General features: G+C 39.5%; 1 protein-coding gene across 12 annotated transcripts in view; it reads left to right on the top strand.

Moving 5' to 3' along the window:
* ipo11 (importin 11) overlaps positions 1-11,978 on the top strand; it is a 548,937-nt gene extending 536,959 nt beyond the window's left edge. For 8 of the 12 annotated variants that reach the window (XM_078218429.1, XM_078218391.1, XM_078218410.1 and 5 more), the window contains one exon: positions 9,846-11,977. In XM_078218429.1, the coding sequence (XP_078074555.1) occupies positions 9,846-10,010 (165 nt within the window). In that variant the 3' untranslated portion in view covers positions 10,011-11,977. Of the gene's footprint in view, positions 1-9,845 lie in introns of all 12 variants that reach the window. The other 4 variants (XM_078218342.1, XM_078218361.1, XM_078218371.1 and 1 more) reach the window with 1 other exon arrangement.
* Positions 11,979-13,534: the final 1,556 nt, after the last annotated feature.

The raw sequence follows: 13,534 nt of genomic DNA, 5'->3' as shown, positions 1-13,534 counted from the left end.
AACCTCAGCAAACTTAATTTACCAAGATGCATATTTTTCTATTTCACTTTGCCAGCAAGGGCAGAAGAGTAGAATCCCATCAGCATGAGAGATCAGAGTTGCAGTGGCAGTGTATCTACGCTGCTAATTCACTCACCCACTTTCACATTGTTTGAGACATTAATAGTTAAATTGAAGTTCACATGAAACTTCTTCGTTCTGGAATCTGATTAACTCAGAATTTTACCGTCCCTGCCAGTGGGTTTGCAGATGGGGCACTCTGTAAAGTTCCCCTTGCAGATGGGGCACTCTGTAAAATTCCCCTTGCAGATGGGGCACTCTGGAAAATTCCCCTGGGTGGGGGGGTGGGGGGGTCCCCTTTTCACATTAGGCCCCTCTCCCAAGGTCTGCCCCCCATGGTCCCCCTCTGGTCACTCCTTCATGACCCCATCTGCCCAAACCTTTCATACCAGGTCTCTCCCTCCCTCCCTCTTCTGGGTCCCCTGCTGCACTTGTCTGGTATTGAGATGCAGCTCCTGGAATCTTGTAGACCAAATCCTGTCCACTGCTATCAGTGGCATTGCTGGGACTACAAAGCTGGCAGTCAATAAGATTGTCTGGCATCTCTCTGAGTTAGGTCTTCCTCCCAAGTGGGGGACGGAATTCCAGCTAATCAGACACAGATCAGAGCACTAAATGGCTGCGGAGCTGCCGGGATCAGCAGGCTGCCTTCCCAGTCAACTCTTTGATTGGTGAGGCAGGAAACTCCATCATCTGAAAAATCCTGCCCAATGTTTTCCTCTTTCCTAGTTTTATTTTGTCAGATAGTAAGTAATTGAAGTCCGGCATCATTTGAGGAGGGGAACAGCAGAAGCCACAAAGGGATACTTGAAATTTGGTTTATCAGATTTGCTGGGGCAGTAAGGCGTCTCTGTTTTTGACGCAGTAAAACTTCCCTTTTCAGCAGCAGAAGTGTATCAGACACATTTTGGAACTATTGTATGAAAATAAACAGCAAATTAGATTTTAGCCGACTGACACAAAGAGGAAGAATGACCTGCTCCAGCCTTTTAAAATTGTTTTATTTTCTCTTTGTATGAAGAAATCCCAATGTTGTTAAGTTTTGACAATGAGGATTGTAGGGTGAACAACAATTTGTAAATTGTTGTTCTGTTTCATATTCTCCACACAAATATCATTGTAGTTCCATTAGGTCATTTTAACAGTTGGGTTTTTATTAAAAGAATAACTTGTGGGGCAGATTGCGTGTATAACCTTGTGGGTGGTTTCTCATTTGATCTTTAATTGATGTCCATTAACTGGTGTGGCAAATAGTTGTTTTGATGATCCCATAATCTAAGAGGTAATGTTGGATTAACTGACCATGTTCATAAAGTCAAATGAGACATGAAATGAATTGATAGAGAGAGGTAGGACTGAAATGCACCAAACATTTTTTCTTTCATCTGTCATTTGTGTATAATGTTGTAAATCTGGAAGTTAATGCCACATTTTAATAACTATTAAAACCAAAGACTGAGAGAAAGGCGCTTACAGAATTATTAAGCAGAATTAATTTCTGGTGAAATGTCAGGAGCCACCATGATCAACTGAAGTGGTTGCTTGCAGCGATTCTTAATTATAAAATCTCAAAGAAAAAATCGAATTTTTAATTTAATTCTCCCTTTTCAAAGGTTCTCTTTGTATTCTACCAATACTGGCAGTTCATTTGTTTTTATTTCTGTTGGCCATTCATTATGTGATATACAGTGTGTGCTGATGATCTGTTCCACTGTGAAGCATAGTTGACCCTGATTTTGTCTTCACCAGCCATATAGGTGTGCATTCCCAGCGTCTGTACCAATTGTTATCCATTCAGAACAGAATCTTAACACATCAATGAGAGAAAGTATGTGAGATAGTGTCAGGTCAAATAGGATTAGATTCTGCTGTAATGTCCCCCATGGTCTGCTGGTTCTTGTACTCAAAGCTCAGACATAAGGCATATCCTCTTAAAAGCCTTAATATTTTACTCCAGGAAAAGAGAAAAATAATAGGAGAAAAATAGTGGGAGAAAAATCATTTGTTAGTGATTCAATGCAAAGGCAAATTCAGTCTTTGGCCTTTGTGTCTAGTACAGGGAGCAACATTTCAGTGCCACATAATGTGCATAGCAAAGTGTTATCCAAATATAAGTTGAGTACAACTCGAAAAGAAACCTATGTTAATGCTTTTTTTGAACATTTCTTTTACTTCTCAAATACTGTACTACCGCATAGTTTCAAACAGCACTATTTACACTTAATGCTGTTTCGTGATCATATCTAATCCCATTTACAGTTTGTGGTTAGATTTACTTTTTGCTCAGTTGAATACGTGAAACATACAGAAGCCCAGCACTGTAAGAGTCTCAAAATCTGTGCACACCTGCCTAACATTGGGCGGCACGGTAGCACAGTGATTAGCACTGCTGCTTCACAGCTCCAGGGTCCCAGGTTCGATTCCCGGCTTGGGTCACTGTCTGTGTGGAGTTGGCACATTTTCCTCGTGTCTGCGTGGGCTTCCTCCCACAGTCCAAAGATGTGCGGGTTAGGTTGATTGGCCAGGTTAAAAATTGCCCCTTAGAGTCCTGAGATGCGTAGGTTAGCGGGATTAGCGGGTAAATATGTGGGGGTAGGGCCTGGGTGGGATTGTGGTCGGTGCAGACTCGATGGGCCGAATGGCCTCCTTCTGCACTGTAGGGTTTCTATGATTTCTATGATTTTCTATGAAGTGTACATTCTCTTCCCTTAAGCCTTTTATCCAGTTTCGAAGGACTTGGGCACATAGTGCCAGATCCAAGGTTTAAAACTTCCAATTCTTAGGATTTGCTCAGCTTCCTAGTGTCCTACATTCATTGAATACCTCCTTGTCAAATTACTCTTTCCAGAGTGTATCACCTCATATTTTTCAGGGTTAAATTCCATCTGCCACTTATCTGCCATTTGACCATTCCGTCTATATCTTCTTGTAGCCCATAACACTCCGTCTCACTGATAACCACCCGTCCAATTTTTGTGTCATCCGCAAACTTACTAATCCTACCTCCCACATAGTCATCAATGTCATTTATATAAATGATGAGTAATAGGGGGCCTAACACAGATCCTTGTGGTATGCCATTGGACACTGGCTTCCAGTTACTAAAGCAGCCTTTTGTCATCACCCTCTGTCTCCTACATCTGAGCCAATTTTGAATCCACTTTATCAAATTACCCTGCATCCCATGTGAATTTGCTTTCCTTACAAGTCTCCTATGTGCGACCTTGTCAAAAGTGTTGCAAAGTTGAGTAGAGTAATTGTAGATTGGTGTTGTAAAATTGTGAAATGCCAGGGACAAAAAGCATTGTATGGTCCCTTTAGAAAGGTGGTGCTTTTTCTGTGTTTATAAAATTTAAAAAATACAAGCACATATAGAGTGTCTGAAATGAAACGTTTGTATCGGAAGGCCAAGCAGCAAGGTTACCAAGGCAATAGGCTTTCAGGTTTTTTGAATTTTTTTGAATTCAACCAATCAGTTTGAATTAGGCACTTAGATATCAAGAACCTATTAAATTTAAAAAATCCAATGGTTTTGGCAACCTATGTGGGGGATATTGATTTGTCATCACAGGTATAAAAGGAAGGGGGCAGTGTGACAAAGAAAGAGAGCAACTGCTAACTGCCAGAGTAACAGCTCTTTGCTTCATTTATGTCTTAAGAGAAAACACCATCTTGATAGCAAAGAAGAAAGAAGAATCAATAGAGGAGGCCCAGAATATTCCGGAAGAGTCAAAGCCTGGTTGTAATTTAGAGAGTGACTAAAATTCCATTTTTTGTTAATGAGTGGGAATTGTATTTATCTGACCAGCATTCCATTATAATTGTGTTTTATTCGATTTGTTAATAGTTTAGTTAACTTATTCACTGTTAGTTAGATAAATAGGTTCTTGGTATCTAAGTGCCTAATTCAAACTGATTGGTTGAATTCTAAAAAATTCAAAAAACCTGAAAGCCTATTGCCTTGGTAACCTGCTGCTTGGCCTTCCGATACAAACGTTTCATTTCGGGCACTCTATATGTACTTGCATTTTTTTTTAAACTTTATAAGCACAGATTGACTTTACTTGCTGATTTTAGAGAGTGTCAAGGAGTTATTTTGATTTACCCACTACAAGTTGCTGAAGAGCAGATTGTACCATTTCACACTCACTTTTACAGATTATGAGGCGAGGTATTCCTCTTTGAGTGGTTAGGTGTTAGTTCTCAGAGGGGGGTCCATCTCTGCTTCATAACAAAGGCTTTGCTAAAATCCATATAAGCTGCACTACCCTCATCTACACACCTGGTCACCTCACTAAATTCAATCAAATTTGTTCAGCATGACCTCCTTCTGACAAAGCCATGCTGACTATCCCTGATCAAGCTTTGCCTTTCCAAGTGGAGATAGATGCTCTCTCTCAGAAGTTTCTCTAATAGTTTCCCTACCATTGACATGAGACTCACTGGTCAGTAGTTCCATGGTTTATCTCTACAACCCTTCTTATATAGCAGAACCACATTAGCTGTTCTCTAGTCGTCTGGCACCTCCCCCGTGATGTGGAGATGCCGGCATTGGACAGTAAGCGTTTTAACAACACCAGGTTAAAGTCCAACAGGTTTATTTGGTAGCAAATGCCATTAGCTTTCAGAGCGCTGCTCCTTCGTCAGATGGAGTGGATATCTGCTCTCAAACAGGGCATACAGAGACACAAAATCAAGTTACAGAAGACTGATTAGAATGCAAATCTCTACAACCAACCAGGTCTTAAAGATACAGACAATGTGAGTGGAGGGAGCATTAAGCACAGGTTAAAGAGATGTGTATTATCTCCAGACAGGACAGCCAGTGAGATTCTGCAAGTCCAGGAGGCAAGCTGTGGGGGTTACTGATAGTGTGACATGAACCCAAGATCCCGGTTTAGGCCGTCCTCATGTGTGCGGAACTTGGCTATCAGTTTCTGCTCAGCGACTCTGCGCTGTCGTGTGTCGTGAAGGCCGCCTTGGAGAACGCTTACCCGAAGATCAGAGGCTGAATGCCCGTGACCGCTGAAGTGCTCCCCCACAGAAAGAGAACAGTTCTACTCTTGCAACTCGGCCAAAGTTGTCTACCTGATACGCTGCAGGAAAGGATGTCCCAAGGCATGGTACATTGGGGAAATCATGCAGACGCTACGACAACGGATCAATGAACACCGCTCGACAATCACCAGGCAAGACTGTTCTCCTCCTGTGGGGGAGCACTTTAGTGGTCACGGGCATTCAGCCTCTGATCTTCGGGTAAGCGTTCTCCAGGGCGGCCTTCACGACACACGATAGCGTAGAGTCGCTGAGCAGAAACTGATAGCCAAGTTCCGCACACATGAGGACGGCCTAAACCGGGATCTTGGGTTCATGTCACACTATCAGTAACCCCCACAGCTTGCCTCCTGGACTTGCAGAATCTCACTGGCTGTCCTATCTGGAGACAATACACATCTCTTTAACCTGTGCTTAATGCTCCCTCCACTCACATTGTCTGTATCTTTAAGACCTGGTTGGTTGTAGAGATTCGCATTCTAATCAGTATTCTGTAACTTGATTTTGTGTCTCTGTATGCCCTGTTTGAGAGCAGATATCCACTCCATCTGACGAAGGAGCAGCGCTCCGAAAGCTAATGGCATTTGCTACCAAATAAACCTGTTGGACTTTAACCTGGTGTTGTTAAAACTCTTACTGTGTGTACCTCCCCCGTGGCCAGAGAGGATTTGAAAATTTGGGTCAGAGCCCCTGCAATCTCCTCCTTTGCCTCCCACAGCAGCCTCGGGCAGAATTTATCTGGACTTGGAGACTTATCCACTTTTAAGGCTGCCAACGCCTCCAATACTTTGTCCTTCCCTGTGTCAATTTGCTCAAGAACCTCACAGTCTCTCTCCCTGAATTCCATACCATCGCCTGAATTCTCTTGGGTAAAGATGGATGTGAAGTATTCATTCAACACTCTACTGATGTCCTCTGGCTCCACCCACAGATTGTCCCCTTCATCCCTAATCGGCCCTACTCTTTCCCTGGTTATCCTTTTCTCATGCTAAATGTGTTGTCAGTTTGGAAATAATTTTGACACCTTCAATCTGTACCCTGTTACTGAATGCTGTTTTAAACTGTCTGTTGGAAGATATTGAATGCAGCCATTGATTTTTTTTTTAAGGACAGGAAAAGAAGGCTGACCAGGAAGAACACTCTCTGTGGATTATCATTCCCTTGTTTTGTGCTTCTTGTACAGGATTTGAGCATTTTAAGTATAAAGTTTTCTCATTTCCATGGGATTATATACCTTTTTGGATTAGATGTCATTCACATGCAACTCTTAAGCTCCGATCTTACACAAGTATTATTCCACATTTTAAAAAAATTATTTCACATTGACTGCACAATATGTTACAACAATCTATTTCTAAATCAGCAAATTATTTGTCATCTGTTTAAAGTGAAAACTTTTCCTTCATTTTTTAAATCTCATTAGGATTTTTATTGGATACAGTTCATTGTATGCCAGCAATCCTCTGATATCTTTCTAAGTGGCAGTTCATGCATCAGCAGTGGTGAGTTCATTGTTACTGGACCTCATCACAGGCAAACAGGTATTTGAAGAGGAGCAGGAAAGTTCTCTGAGCAATGTTCATCCTTCAACTAACATCACTAAAAAAGATTTAACTGATTATTTATCTCATTTGTAGCTTATGGAACCTTGCTGTGCACAAATTGGGTATGTTTGAAGTGGCAATGAATGCACATCATAGAATTATACGATGCAGAAAGGGGCCATTTGACCCATCGTGTCTATGCCAGTTCTTTGAAAAAAATAACCATCATTTCCCAATCCAATGCCCTGCAGAATTTTTCTTTTCAAATGCTTATCCGATATCTTCTTGAAAATTAACGTTGAATTTGCCACCACTACCTTTTATGGCGTTACGTTCTCGATCATAGCAGCCTACTGTACAACTTTCCTCACCTCCCCCCACCCCCCAAGTCCTTTTCTAATTACATTAAATCTATGTCTCCTGCTTATTTAGCTTCCCATCGATGGAAACAGTTTATCTCCATGTACCTCTCAAAAAACATCAGCATTTGGAACAGCCGTGTTAAATCTTCCTTCAGCCTTCTCTGCTCTAATAAAAACAATTCCAGCTTTTCTAATCTCCTCATAACTGAAGTAAATGTGGTTACTGTGAAGCACTTTGGGACTTCCTGAGGAACTGGATGATGATATAAAATGCTTTGAAAGTACAGCTGGGATTATATTTATACATTTCTACTACGTTGTTCAATGATTGCTTAAAATCAAATGTTCTGTCTTTTTTTCAGTGCTACTCCATTTTTTTAATGATTGTGAACAGATGCTTCATGATTGTAGAACAAGAGGTTGTTTTCCCTGGTTAGGATTGTGGAAACTATCAAGGCCTGTTCCTGCCTGTGAAAAATATATTAAGTGAATAAAGAATCATTCATAACGACATGGATTAACAGGACTTGTGTGGAAAGGAATGGGAACAGAACAAGTTGGCAATATGATCAGATTAATGTAATAAAAGGACTGCATCTTTATATTTGGTTATTTGCAATACAATTTTTTAATAAGTTGTTTTGGAATTTATCCACTTCTATATGGATTTAAGGTGGCAAAATGGTATTCTCCTTCTCATAACATATTTCCTGACCATTTTGAGGTGGAGCTGGATCCATATTTCAGCTGGTGGAAAAATTACAATATTGTCAGCGTTCGACTTAGCATCTAATAAGCAGATTGTTCTGACTGTTTAATATTTTCTACAGGGAGAGTTAACAGAATAAGTTAAACTTTTGAAAATTTCAAATCATGTTGGGAAAGGATACCATAGAAGGAAAATCGTATCCTTAACACCATAAATTGTTGCCTGACTCTCTCTCCTTTTTATTCCTGCCTGATAATGATGGTTCATATAAGATTGGTTATTTTCAGCTGGATAACCAGAGGATCCATGGTGAGGAGTCACAATTTGATGGACTCTGCGTCGTAGGGGAGGCGGAAAAGGAGCTTTGAGAGAGTTCCAATTAATGCCATTGTTTTGGAGTTCATATTTACTATCACTATGTGCCTCAAGGTTACTTTTATCACAAGAATGACTAACACCTTAATTTCACACAGCATACACTTGTCGTTGTTACATAATCAAAGTCAGGGACTACTAATTAACTTGTTTCTTCTTTCCTATCCTCAATTGTAATTCTACTTTGTAATAGGAGCGAAAGGTCATACAAAGTTACTGTAGAATAGCAATCCTTTGATCCAGTTGTAGGGTGTGTCTTCAATAAAATTTCATTGAACAGATACTTGATTTATATTTATTAAATGAGAGTCAGTGGTCTTGAATTTTTTTATTGATTCATGGGATGTGGGTGTTGCTGGATAAGCCAACATTTAATACCCATGTCTAATTGCCCTTGAGAAGGTGGTTGTGAACTTCTTGAACCACTGGAGTCTGTGGTGTGGGTACACTGATTTCAGTAAGGCAGTGAAAAGAAAATTGCCAGAATTTGAAACAGCAAAGATTGTTGTATGAGTTGTTTATACAACTTCTGATAGAAGTGATGTGTTGGAGGAATGTGTAAATTGAAGTGTAGACAAATGAGGTAATGGATAATGTATGCTCATTAAATACAGGGGCAGGCAAGACTGCCTGAACTCTGGATGGAAAAGGCTTCATGGGCCTTTGTACTTTCTTCCCTCTCTAAAGTTTATATTCTTGGACTTGAGTACTAGGTTCACAATCTCTAGACAGCATACCACTATGTAGTGTGGTGTTTTTGACCATAGTTGGCTTGCTAATTCACCTCATGTACCTCATCCTTACCCTGCATGTTAGATTATAAGATAGATATTGTAAATAGTTTTACCTTTCTGCTCTTGTATAGTAAAATTTATTTTTGTTTGCTCTAAACCCATGAAATATGTGGCTTTCATTGCTGAGTAAGTGTCTTAAACCTCAAATTTTTGCTTACTTAAGGAAAATGTTAATGGTCCCGAACCGGATCTCACCGACAACCTGGGGGTCTGATTAAGGATCACACAGTGGCCCTCTGTTGTATTGATTGATGAACATCCAGGACCACATCGATTTTATACTTGGAAAGCGTTCAACACAAATCACCACAGGAACTGAATTTTAAAATAGGTTTAGAAATCCGGCAGCTTGTCTGGAAATTGATGGGGAAAATGAGCTATACGGCTCATGCATACTGTCTGATTACTGACCCAAGCACAGGAAAGGGGATAGGCTGATAAACCCATTAAGCCTATTCCACCATTATGTTAGAGCATAGCTCTGTACGCTTTGATAGTCTTACTTAACGGAAGTCTGAAGACCAACTTTGATAGAAAAATATTTCTTGTAACTTAATAAAGCAGCATTGATATCAAAATTATAAGTTATTCCATTGATCTTTCACCAGCTGAAGAATGCTTGCAAATTAAATCCATTGAGAGTCAAAGGAGCAAAGCAATGTGGAAATCAGTTAATCTTTTAATAACGTAACAAAAGAAAAAGATTTTTAATATCTCCTTTGACAAAGATATTTTAATATCATACAAGTCTTGCAGATAGTAATGTGTGCAACTAAGAATTCCATGGCAATAAAACGTACTCTGTCGTGTTCTGCAAACAGCCTGGGAATATTGTTATTGTTCAGTGAATTGACAAGCAACAGATGTGCCAGCTGTACAATATGCTACAAAAGAAAAATGTGTTGCCTGTGCTAATAGTTACTCTTTTTTTATTTAATTCCTACAGCTTGCATTAAAGGACCCAGTACACAGTGTGTCGCTGCAGCAGTTTGTCTACGAGAAGCTAAAAGCACAGCAAGAGTTACTTGGAGAACAAGGATTCCAGAGTCTGATGGAATCTGTGGACACTGAAGTTATTAGACAGCTGCAGGGATTTTTACAAAAATTGTGAAAAACTAGGAACCGTTTCTGCTGGTTAAAGAAGTGGAAACATGCAATTGTATTCTTATAGCCAAATGCCACCAAAGCTTCCATCATCACAGTGGCAGCAGCCCTCGTTCACAATATGATGTAACCTGATGAAGAAATCAAGCTAAACATTATTTTGAACTCCACTAAAAAGAAAAATGCAATTTGTGGTAAACTTCACTGAGGGGTAAAAAGCTCCAAGATCCTTGTAGCTTTATTGTTATCCATTGTATTTGAAGACCAGAGGAAGTGTAGTTTTTTTTGTATTATTTGAAAGATTGCAGAAAATTACAGGGTGTGACTATAGAAAGCAGTAAGTCTGATATCAAGTACACAGTAATTGGATGAAAATTGAACTTTTGGGAGAAAAGGTTTTTGCTGCATCAGTACATTTTAGCTACAGCTGCAAAGAGTACAGCTCGGTTTTATACATTATATTAACCAACTCACAGCTAAATGAGCTCCAATGTGTATTTAATGCACAGATATTCACACACAATTGACTAGATTAAATTTTGCCTCAGTCGGGGAATTTTTGCCTTACTGTATGTTATCAGCCTTACCTCAAATGAAAAACCTCCATTTCAGCATTTTAAGTTTTTTTTAAACAAGTTTCAAATGGTGAACTAGTCCTTGCAAAACCCAAGTATACATTTTAAGTATAATGTTCAAACCTATTTGGTTCTGATCCACAATGTTGATGAGCAGCATGGAACTTGAGCATTGACCAACATTCAGTTTTCAGATTAATTACCAAATGCTTTAAGAAGGAAAACCAGTGAAAACAATAAAGTCTTTGTTTAGCAAATGCTTTTGAAATGGGTTTTTGTGGAGCTTCGAATGCTTGAACTAATTTAGACATAAAATTCACTGTCACCAGACCTATGTGACAATTTTGTTCAGCATAAGATTCTGATGTTGCTGTTTGACCTTGTATATCAAGGCACAGCACAGATATTTTATGAGCAGTGAAAGCCGTGAAAAGATTTGCATACAAAATGGAACTTTTGAACCAGCACTCGATTCACTGCACCCAATTTAAGTTGGTTTTACCAGTGTGACAAGGACATCAGAACTTAGTAACAGAGTCTGTTAACATAACATTGTCACTACAAGCATCTAGCAAATTGCAAGATTGAGAATCCCCGTGTTTAATTGCTTAATTAGAATAAATGCTTAATTGAAACATGTATGCACTAGAGTGCTGGTATCCTAAAACATTACTTTTGACCTCAGAATTCTCTGGCTACAGCAGTCAGGAAGTGGTGCAAACTGACAGGATTCAAAGGCAGAAGTGAGACAATTAAGTAATGAGCAGCCAAGCTGAAATTTAATTAAGAGAAGTTGACCATCAGCAGAAAAAGATAGAACAGGAAGCAGGGCTGGCTTTTTGAACAAGGGAATTAAGACTAGGCAGTATAATTAATTGGAATAGGGGCTAAAAGGTGAACTAGCATCTATCTCCAATTCAGGATAAGGGTTCCTCCAGCCAGAATCATTGCCATCAATAGGGTCACATGTCTTCAGTGTAATAATATGCCCCTCTGAATTGCTAAAGTTGCACTGATTTCAAATCCATCAGTCAAAATAAGTGATAAAAGAGAGTTGGGAGACCAGAACAGGAGTAAGCAGGAGCTTTACAGATGTTTTATCCCTATAATTGGCCAATAATATGATGAGTAAAAGCCATTGATTAATCAAGTGGAATGCAATGATTTTGAATTATAGAAAAGAGTATAAGAATGGTCTGGAGTTGTAAAAAAAAAACTTCAGAGGGCGTTTGGGAGACATTCCAAGGATGAGTGGGGACTGGAGCTAGAGGATGCACCTGCATTTAATTGTGATCATCCAGGGCATAAATGAAGTCATATAATTCATTCAAAATTACTGCTCAGATACTGTAAAATATCAAGTCTTGCTTGTGCTGAATAAAGTTTAATCACTGCTACCAATATGTGTCAATGCCGAATCACTTGAGCATCAGGGTTTGTCAAAACCTATTAAATTGGCAACTCCACTGGGATGTTGACCAGCAGTTGATTTTTTTTAAAAATAGTATATTCAGTGTAAAATTGCCTAGTGGGAATGTAGAACCCTGTGACCTACCAGTGACAGTATTAGTGACAGGATACTGAGAATTACAAGTTCGACTGAAGTCGAACATGCTAGGGATAAAGGTTTTGGAAAATTTTATTACAGATTCAGTCATGTTTCTGATTAATCCAAAAGGAGATGTGTAGCAGAAAATGATCTAGTGGATCCAGAGCCAGGTTTCGCTGGCGAAAATTTAGTTAGATAAATGGAAACATTTGCTGACATGCGCAACTCGTTTTTGCAAGCAGCAAAGTGAAGTTAGAGAAGAGAAACATCAAAAAGAGGGACAGTTGACGTTGGAAAGGGAACGATTGGAGAGCTGAGTCAATGCTTCAAGTGCATGATTATTCAAATACAGGCAAGTACTGCAATGGTGACTGCTTATGTTATAGGAGCACAGCTAATGGAAGAAAAAAAATAAGGAATGAGAGAAACTGCTGTCCCAAGTTGGCAGAAAGATCGCTCTAAGTGTAAGCTTAAAGTATATGGGTTGAAGGGCAAGTTAAAATGCCACAAAGTGCTCATGTCCATGTTAACTGCCCAAACTTGAGATGGCGATTAACTGGGATGATCTGAGCAGGGAAGCTATCCATTATAATATTTAATGAGTTAGTAGATACATTGGTGTGAATTTTCCAAAATCTGCTAGATTTTGGAAAGGCTCAAACTGGAAAGTAGCTAATACCCGCTTTATTCAAGAAGGGAAGGAGGCAGAAAACAGGAAGCTATCGGCTTGATATCTCGTGGGTAAGCTACTGGAATCAATCATTAAAGGAGTTGTAGCTAGGCACTTAGAAAAAATAAAGGTTTTGGGAAGAGTCGGCATGATTTTGTGAAAGGGAAATTATGTTTAATTTATTGGAGTTGTTTGAAGGAGTAATATTGCTATGGGTAAAGGGGAGCACGTACTGTACTTGGATTTCCAGAAGGCATTAGATAAGGTGCCACTTCAAGAGTTATTCCAAAATATAAAAGTAAATGGTGTGGGGTTTAACATATTAGTATGGATAGGAGATTGGCTGGCAGAAAACAGAACATGCATAAATTGCTTTTTTTTCTGATTGGCAGCAAGTGATAGTTGGAGTCCCAGAAGGGTCTGTTCTGGGGCCTCAACTTTTTACAATTTAAATCAATGAATTAAATAGGGAAGCAAAGACCTGGTAGTTAAATTTGCCGATGACAGAAAGATAAGTAGAAAGTATGTTCTGAACAAGACATGATGTGGAGATGCCGGCGTTGGACTGGGGTAAACACAGAAGTCTAACAACACCAGGTTGGACTTTAACCTGGTGTTGTTAGACTTCTTACTGAGCAAGACATACAGAGGTTGCAGATGAACATAGGTTAAGTGAGTGGGCAAAAATCTGGCAGATGGAGCATAATGTGGGAGAAGGTGAAGCTGTTCATTTTGGC

The sequence above is a fragment of the Mustelus asterias genome, chromosome 1 (genome assembly GCF_964213995.1).
Source record: "Mustelus asterias chromosome 1, sMusAst1.hap1.1, whole genome shotgun sequence".
Taxonomy (NCBI): Eukaryota; Metazoa; Chordata; class Chondrichthyes; order Carcharhiniformes; family Triakidae; genus Mustelus; species Mustelus asterias.
This window is presented reverse-complemented; position numbering and strand designations above follow the sequence as displayed.